This window comes from Cololabis saira, chromosome 5, assembly GCF_033807715.1.
Source record: "Cololabis saira isolate AMF1-May2022 chromosome 5, fColSai1.1, whole genome shotgun sequence".
NCBI lineage: Eukaryota > Metazoa > Chordata > Actinopteri > Beloniformes > Belonidae > Cololabis > Cololabis saira.
In genome coordinates, this window is record NC_084591.1 from 35813330 (window position 1) to 35822306 (window position 8977).

Genomic DNA, 8977 nt, shown 5'->3' on the forward strand with positions numbered 1-8977 from the left:
ATTCTGGATTCATTACAAATCAACTGAAATATTGCAAGCCTTTTATTATTTTAATATTGCTGATCATGGCTTACATTTTAAGATTAAGATTCCCAGAATATTCTAATTTTTTGAGATAGGATATTTGAGTTTTCTTAAACTGTAAGCCATGATCAGCAATATTAAAATAATAAAAGGCTTGCAATATTCCAGTTGATTTGTAATGAATCCAGAATGTATGACATTTTTGGATTACAGAAAATAAAGGACTTTATCACAATATTCTAATTTTCTGAGACAGTCCTGTATGTGCTGTTGCAGGGTGAACCGACTCGATGGCTCTTCATTCGACTGCTTCGGTCTGGTGCGAGAACATAAACAGGAAGCAGGTTGGTGAAGCAGCTTCTGTCAAACAGCAGCTCATCAAACAATACACCAACCGCGGGGAGAGTCCTTAAACAATGCTGCGGATATTTTCGTCTCCGCGTCTTTGTAGCAGGTGTCCTCTGCCAGCACCTCGCCAGTTTTCCTGGACGACACCGCGACAGCAGCGTCACGTTGGCTCTTCAACTTGGTCTAAATGCACGTCTAGATCCACGACCTGGATCTGTGGGGTCGGTGTGGGGATCGCTATAGCCGTCGGGCTGAAGTACAACTCTGACCCCGCTGACAGTTTATGTGAAGGTCCCGTCAGAAAAGCAGAAAAGACAGATAAATACAGCAGTGCCATCAGAACCAGCAGGGAGCTTGTGGAGCGGATACAGGTAGGCATGCAGGTAGGCATGGCTGTCACCTGTCCACTACCTGTCCGTGTTTTCCTCTGCAGAGCTGCCACTTTTAACTCCGTCCCTCTGTTGTCAGGCTGAGGTGGGAGCTCCTGGACTGGTAGTGGGGGTTTCTGTGGATGGTGCTCAGGTCTGGAGGGAAGGTTGGTGACAGTCATGGGTTTGATTTTGATTTATTTTATTTTTGTACGTGTAAAAAAAAAGAAAAAAAAGAAACAACACTTCATGAGAAGTTTAAGAAAATAACAAAACAAAACAAAACAAGGAATTTCATCCTTTAAAACTTGCTAACTTGATTTACATGTGCCAAAAAAGGAGTGGGAAGAAGTGTAAACGTATTTAGTCCTACCCCCATTCACTGATCATTTAACCTGTATTTATAATTATTCACACACTGTACTCACACTGCTAAGTAACAGTATTGTTATTATTATTATTATTATTATTATTATTATTATTATTACTATTATATACTGTAATTATACTCACACACATACTTATACATGCATACATACATACCATATTTGAATATTTCTATATATTTGTACACATATGCCCATATAGATATTTATATAAATATACTAATTTACACTATGTATATGTGTATATATATATATATATATATATATATATATATATATATAAACATATACATACACATATATAATTAGCTGCCCATTTCTGTACATAAATATACACAGATCTACCCATTCACCCAATAGTGTTATATTCAGGCCCCTAAAGGGGCATGATAATACCACATTAACTGGATGTGTGGATGGTCTGGCACATTAATAATTTTGTACAAGTGATTTTATTTATTATTATTCTTGTTGTTTCTGCGTGTTATGCTGTCATGTGGAGCTGCTAAACAGATTTTCACAGTGATGTTGGAAACAATGTTTACAGTGACAATTCTATTCTATTCTATTCCATTCTCTAACACTGACTAATCATCCTAAATAGGTTGATCCAATATAGAGAAAATTATCAATCTTAACATTGTTTCTAAAGTTGACATGTCTGGTAAAAAGTATCAAATCTGAAGCAACAGTCACCAAGGTCACTTTTTTTCTCCTTTTTTTTCCACAAATATTGTTACACTGCATAGGCTGTATGCTAATATCCTCAGTATTTAAACACCACTGGTCAAAAAAATAACTATAAAAGACTAAATGTATTTATTGCCCTGACAGGAGAGGGTTACAGATTATGTCAGCGATGGCAGGATTTCACATTGCTTGATATGTAAATGCTTTTCCAAATGATTGCTCTGGAGGCTCTGGCCTGCAAACATGTACAGAGAAGAAAAGGAGGGGGCAGACCAGCACAACCGACTACAAGCACGTGTGTTTATGAGATACTTCTAATCAATAATTGTGGATTGAGCTGAAAAAGGAAAAATAAGGAGAGGAGAAAAACGATCTCAGTGGATCACGCTGCTCTAGTCGTGTCCTGTAGCTGCAGATATGACTACTGGCCCTAACACACTAGAGTTTGAGCTAACTAGAGGCTTAACTAAACACTAATGTTTTAAGTTTGGTTTTAAAGGTGGAGGTGGTGTCAGACTGCTTAACCCAGACTGGAAGTTGGTTCATAATAATAGTAATGGTTCCTGATAGCAGAAGACCTGTCCTTCAACTCTACATTTGGATCTCGTAGGAACTACGAGCAAACCTGCACTCTGAGAACGGAGAGCTCTATTAGGAACATAAGGCAGATCTTACTCAACTGCCAGATTTTATAAATAATGCAGAGCTAGGCTGGAAAAAACAACCCTTCACGTCTAACCAAATTAACTGTGATTCAGCAAAATCCAGGCAAAATCGTATTACTTCAAGATTCTGCCCCACCTTGTTACTGACTTATGACTTCATCTACTGTAATATTTACTTGCAGTAAATCAGTGGTGATGTGTAGTTTGTCATACAGTTAAATAAAAGTGCAGACAAGCACATATCTTAATTTTAAAACAGATAACAGTATGGCTTTTTAGTAAAAGAGTTGGCTCTTAAATGCATGCATGTATTTCCACAAATTTAATGGGAACTGAAGTCGTTCATGGGAAGTTTTGAATGTACTTTCTCGAACACACTCTGTAATCCAGGGATCGGTTATGCTGATTTGGAGAATCGTGTCCCATGCACTCCAGAAACAGTGATGCGAATTGCCAGCATCAGTAAGCCCCTCACATCTGCAGCTGCTGCACGACTCTGCGAGGAGGGCAAACTCGACCTCGACGTGGCTGTCCAGAAATATGTCCCAGAGTTTCCTCAGAAGGAATATGACGGAAAGAATGTAAGTCGGATCAGAGTCATTCAAAATACCGTTTTCATCTCAGCAACCCTTTTGTCTCCATTTTTATTTTCCTCATCGCTTGCTCTCACTTGTATCTTCTGTATTTTTCAGGTCACAATAACCCCTCGCATGATTCTTTCGCACTTAAGTGGTATTCGACATTACGAGAAGGATGCAAACAAAGTGAAGGAGGACAGAGAAAAGGCTAAGCGACTCCTTAAAGAGCGAGAGGACCAGAAAAGATCAGTGGAAAACAAGGATAAACCCATGACAGACAAGAGCAGTAAAAACAAAGAACCGACTCAGGCTCAGAAGAAAAAAGAGTTTGAGCAGGAGGAGTACTACTTGATGAAAAACTTTGAAAATGTGACTCAGGCCTTGGAGCTTTTCAAGGATGATCCGCTCATTTTCAAACCTGGTAAAAATTCATCCTGTGTTTCCTTGCAAAAAAATTCAAATATGTCAACTTTCAAAAGATGAAATGTTTCGATGAGTCAGAAGTCCACTTTGCTTCATGCAGGCACTACTTTTCTGTATTCCACTCACGCCTTCACCTTGCTTAGCGCCGTTATGGAGCAGGCTGCCGGCCAGCGTTTCCTGGATCTCATGACCAATATGTTCCGGGAGCTGGGAATGCTTGACACAATTCCTGATGAGAATGACCCCATTATTTACCACAGATCCAGGTAATGTGTAAACCACACCTCCAGCTTATGTCCACTTTACACAGATGTATAAAAAATACCATTCGTTTATACAGATCTGTTATTTCTTTGAGGTTGTTTGAGAAGCTTCTTGTGAGTGGCGTGTCCCTCGTCCAGCAATTATTTCTAAGTACTTTGATGCTCCTCCACAGGTATTATCACCTCAACAAGAAAGGACGTGTTGTGAACTGCCCGTACGTAGACAACTCTTATAAATGGGCAGGGGGAGGCTTCCTTTCCACAGTTGGAGACCTGCTGCTGTTTGGTAACGCTCTGCTCTACAGCTACCAGATAGCTCAACTTGAGAACACTCGGGACTTGCTGCCGGGTTTCCTCAAACCCAAAACAGCCATAGAGCTGTGGGCACCCGTTGATAAGACAGAAGCCAGCTGGGATAAGGATGGACTGTACGCCCAGGGCTGGCTGGTGGTGGAGAAGGAGCAGAAATATGGCCTATGCAGGAAACGCAGACACTATGTGTCGCACACAGGAGGCGCTGTAGGAGCCAGTAGTGTTCTTTTGGTTCTGCCCAGCGAGGAGATGGTCCAACGCCAAGGACAGACCCCCCCCCTCCCACAAGGGGTTGTGGTCACCATCATCGCCAACATGCAGTCTGTGGGACTGAACTCCACTGCACTGAAAATTGCACACGAGTTTGACAGAGCCAGAAGCGTGTAAGAGTTCGTTGTTTACAAAAAAGAAAAAGTCCAAATTTACTGGAGCATTTCAGATACATCTTTTCTTGTGTCATTTCCATGGAGCTTTTAAAATGTTTTTTTTAGGGGATTAAATGAAGTGTTACCGTACCATGAATGTATTTTTGAATATTTTTTTAGCTGCGAAATGCTTTCATGACAACTCACGGGGCAAATGTGTAACCTGTGTGAACGCACTACAACCATGCAAACACTTGCATTCACCACCAGCTGCTTTTCCAGAAAGGAAGATTGTGCAAACATCTTGCTTACTCTGTATGCATAAACATGATAAGTCAGAGCAAGTTAACATAAACAAGAAGTTTCACTTCAAACAAACTTTATTTTCCCACTTTTCCTTATTTTTACTGCAAACACAGATAATAAGTATCTGTGTGCAATGTATCATTCACCAACTCTACTGAATATAAGGGTATTTAATTTAATCTGACCTGTGGTTGTAGTTTTGGGTTTTTTGAGGGGGTATTTTTTAGTTAATGCAGTTCCATAAATAGACTGCAGATAGAAACACACAATGTCACAATAATTAGCATTTTGGAAATGAACTAGTCGTATTCATAGCTCTATATGTCCGTTCCAACTGACTGAACAGTTGTACTGTATGTGTGTATTCAGTTCTGGGTAGAGTTGAATTAATGCTCCCCTGCAGATACAGTAGGATAGCGTCTCTGCCACTGGGTGGAAGCAGAGTCTTGATTTCACACAAACATGCCCCAAATCTAAGATTTGTAGGGTGTGTGCAAAATCTAATGCATTGGTTTCTTTATGCATTTTTTTTTCTGCATTTTAGTAAAATAAAAACATTTGTTGCTCATTCAATAGTGGCACACTTCTACCACGTGAACTTTCTATAGCCTGCTGTGCTAAGATATTTATCCCGAAAAGAATGTGCTGATATAATATGATAAATCTATTAATAACAAAAACTAAAATGCCCTCGAAAAGTTTTCACTCCTGATTTAAAAGAATTTCCAGCAACAAGTCCAACCCGGATTGTTTTATGCTTGTAGAAATGTGAAGCCTGTCATTAACGGTGTCAGGAATTTTAAAGAGTCTCTCAGCTTTCAGCAGTCTAATTTTTGTCGTCAGTGTGGTTATTTTTAGATTCAAAGGATTCTGATGAATTGCTTAGTGCAAGCTAATTATACCTACGGAAGCTTGCTCGGTTTGCCGTGTGTTGTCTTGCATTTCCACCCTCGTAAGGGCCAGTTTTAAATCTGCAGTGCAAGGACATTTTTGGAAAGGGTGATCCCCCTAACCAGGATAGATAGGTTCAAGGAGTAATTATAGCATATATTGAGGTTAGGATTAGTTAAAGGGTTGAGGTAAGAATGAGCAACAAAGCGGCGTGGGAGTGTAAAATATGGCTGTGGTAATTTGGGGTTTGACAAGTCAAAAATAACAGTCAGATTATTTTGTAGGAGTCAAAGCATATATTTAAACTGTGACAAAATTATATAATTAAAACACATACACAATATCTGTTCATTGTTACAGTGGGTCACTTAGTATTCGATGAGTACCACAAACAAAATGTAGTTTTGCATTAGTTCAACAAACACTTATTTTTATTTATATTTGAACAAATACATTGAAATGTCATGTCTACTTAGACTAGATACTGCACAATATGATTCAGTTCCCACCCACTCATATTATTTTACAGTTGGTTTACATTATGTGTCTTTCTGAAACTAAATACACAGAATTCAGAAATCTCATCGGAGTATTCATCAGCCTTAGGCTTCATACTGACTTATCGAAGAGTAAGCAGCTTGTTCTATTTCTCTGTTGCTCTCCCATATTTACATTCAAAATGACATTTGGTCCAAAATGACATCGACGTTGTTAGGTGTAGAGCTCCACCACACAAACGGGGGATAATAAATGCACATGATAAAAGCAGATCATACTCTAGGGTTTACTCTCCAGTACTCTTTTTCATTGTTCTTTGAGCTCTGCTTCTTGGCTTTCAGCATCCTGTGTATGAAAACAATCAACGGTCACCAAATATAAGCGTATATTCTGATTGATGTATAAAAACAAGACTACCGGTATGTAAATCCTAACAATAATATATGTAATATATTTAGATACTATGAGTGCATTGGTAAAAACCTAAATGTTGTAATTACTTACTTGCGGAGATAGTAAATCACCACTGTCAGCGCCACTAAAATGAGGATGACAACAATGACCACAGCTGCAATTAACCCTGCCCTCTCTGCATTAGGAGAAGAGCTAAAGAGCTGGAAGTGCTCACATCTGCTGCCTTTGTAACTTTCAGTGCACCTAAAGTAAGAAAGTGAAAAATAAGATTTGTCAACTATGTTGCCATGTGTCTCTCTCCACACATGCTCACCTTGAAGTTTTTCGCATTATCAAAGAAAACTGAACATTACAGTTTGTGTTGTCTTTTTAGTTAAACTTACACGCAGGTGAGTGTATCCATGGAAGGTATTTTATAGCAAATCCCTCCATTCATACAGTAACTGGCTTCCTTCCCACTGCAGGGCTCTCCATGATCTATAGAAACATTTAAAGAAAGTTTGCTGAAACAGATCTGGGTGGTGGTTTTTTTAACTCTCTTTTTTAATTATGTAGATATTATGAAATAAGTTATTTACCTGCCATCATTTGGAATTTTTGACTTGCTGTCTCCTGAGACTAAAAAATAAATTAATAAATCAAAAATGAAACAAAGGAAACTCTTATCAGCAAGTAACTTTAGGATGTCAATAAACAAAACGATCCTAAATCAGCACACAACTTCTTTTAAAGCTTCTGTCTGAGAGGTATCATCAGTCACTGTGTAGTTTTTTGATTTAAACAACACCATAATCAAAAATAATAATATAATAATGTCCTTACCAGCTTTTTGGTGGTTAGCACAGGTCTCGTTCTAAGTGACAGTGACACTTTAATACCTGAAGACTGTCGTGTGGGTGTGTTTTTGTTTAAAGAATGCAGTGATTGCAGTTTGTCAACTTTGTGAATGGCAAGTTAAAACATCATCATTTTACCCACTGATTATTTGCAATACATTAGTGTTTTATAATATCCTGGTAAGTCTGGTAAGTAATGTCTGAATGTATAAAAGGTATTTAAAAAGGAATGTTGATCCGTGTGTGGCACATGAAGACTAATGACGTCTTTGTTCTTAGAGGTGTAGTTACATCATGGAATGAGGTAGAGAATGGGTGAGGAGGTTGCGTATGTGCACTCAGCGTTTCTGCGTTAGGTGGGAAAAGAAGAATGACTGGAATGCAAAGAAGGCATGAATGGAATCGTGAGAACCTTTTACCATTTAAAATCACGCCATTTCCTTCAGACTACTAATTATTGTCTTTCTGCAGAACCGTTAGTTGTATCATCTTCCAGTTTTACCATGTGTGTATGTATGTACAAAGTATATATATATATATATATATATATATATATATATGGACTACAATAACTGTTTATTGTGTTTTTAGCTCAATGTCATATTCTTCTAGATTGTTTGAAGAGGAAGCATTTCTATATACTGGTGTGTTTTAACTGGTTCGTGAATTTCCAGTAAGGAGTAATTCTCAAATATGCATGTATCACTACTTATGTCATTTTTATAGATTTTTGTAACTATAATCTTAAAGGTTCCAGGAGAATGTTCCACTGCTATGGAAGGCACCATGACATGACAGTATCAAAACAAATCTCATCCAATGTCCATGGATCAGTTTCCTAGACATCAAATGTCATGTGACATCTGGAGAGATTTTTATTGCTCTGTCTAAAAAAAAAAAGTAATTGAGATTTCAGGATCCCAACTTTTTACCATTGTTGAAGACATTATCATAGAGGGATCGTGTTCTTTTACTTTCCCATTCATCATGATTCAGTCTGCATTACTATGGAAGAAACACCAGAAGTCACTAGTGGATGCCTCCACAACTGCCTAGATTGTTGACAAAAGGTCACAGTTTGTGTGACTGGGGGTTTGTGTGTTGGATTCCTTATTTCTCTTCCATCTGTACACTTCAGATGTCCAGTATAACTTGGTGACAAGTTGTGTAATTTAGGAGAGCTGTGGGTATTCCAAACCCTAATTCCATTCTGGGAGAAGAGGTTGAGGTAAATTCTTCAGTGTTCACTTAGACACCAGACTGGACTATAAATATGACACGTACAGTATGAGATCTACAGGAAAGGACAATGCAAATATCCCTTCTTGAAGAAACATAAATCCTTCAGTTTTTGGAGTAATATGTTCGGTCAAAGGCTTCCTCAGGTTACAGAGTGCTACAGAGCATCCTTCCTGCCCACAGAAATAATACTCTTTAAAGTAACTATACTGATTGAATAAGTTGATGCAAAATTACATTTTCCTTTAAGGATAATTGAATTGAACTGAATCTGCAGTAGACTGGAGCAAAGGAAGCTTGAATGATTCTACTCAGAGCTGGGTCTGTGATGTCACAGAATCCAGAATGGCCTGAAAGAATTGAATTGAAAT

General features: G+C 38.3%; 2 protein-coding genes across 3 annotated transcripts; one reads left to right on the top strand and one right to left on the bottom strand.

The window, feature by feature from the left end:
• Positions 1-376: 376 nt before the first annotated feature.
• lactb (lactamase, beta) lies at positions 377-6749 on the top strand. Of its 2 annotated transcripts, none has more exons than XM_061721843.1 (6): positions 377-755; positions 841-907; positions 2872-3062; positions 3174-3480; positions 3583-3748; positions 3919-6749. In XM_061721843.1, exons 1-6 carry the CDS (start codon positions 441-443, stop codon positions 4442-4444), a joined length of 1572 nt encoding a protein of 523 aa, XP_061577827.1. In that variant the 5' UTR covers positions 377-440; the 3' UTR covers positions 4445-6749. The 2 variants fall into 2 exon arrangements, with proteins under 2 accessions (XP_061577827.1, XP_061577828.1); XM_061721844.1 differs by having other exon boundaries at positions 378-743; positions 3919-6748.
• LOC133444232 (pro-neuregulin-4, membrane-bound isoform-like) lies at positions 5789-7388 on the bottom strand. The gene is made up of 5 exons (XM_061721845.1): positions 7354-7388; positions 7110-7149; positions 6915-7008; positions 6622-6774; positions 5789-6462 (listed from the first exon to the last, which is right to left on the bottom strand). Exons 2-5 carry the CDS (start codon positions 7117-7119, stop codon positions 6390-6392), a joined length of 330 nt encoding a protein of 109 aa, XP_061577829.1. The 5' UTR covers positions 7120-7149; positions 7354-7388; the 3' UTR covers positions 5789-6389.
• Positions 7389-8977: the final 1589 nt, after the last annotated feature.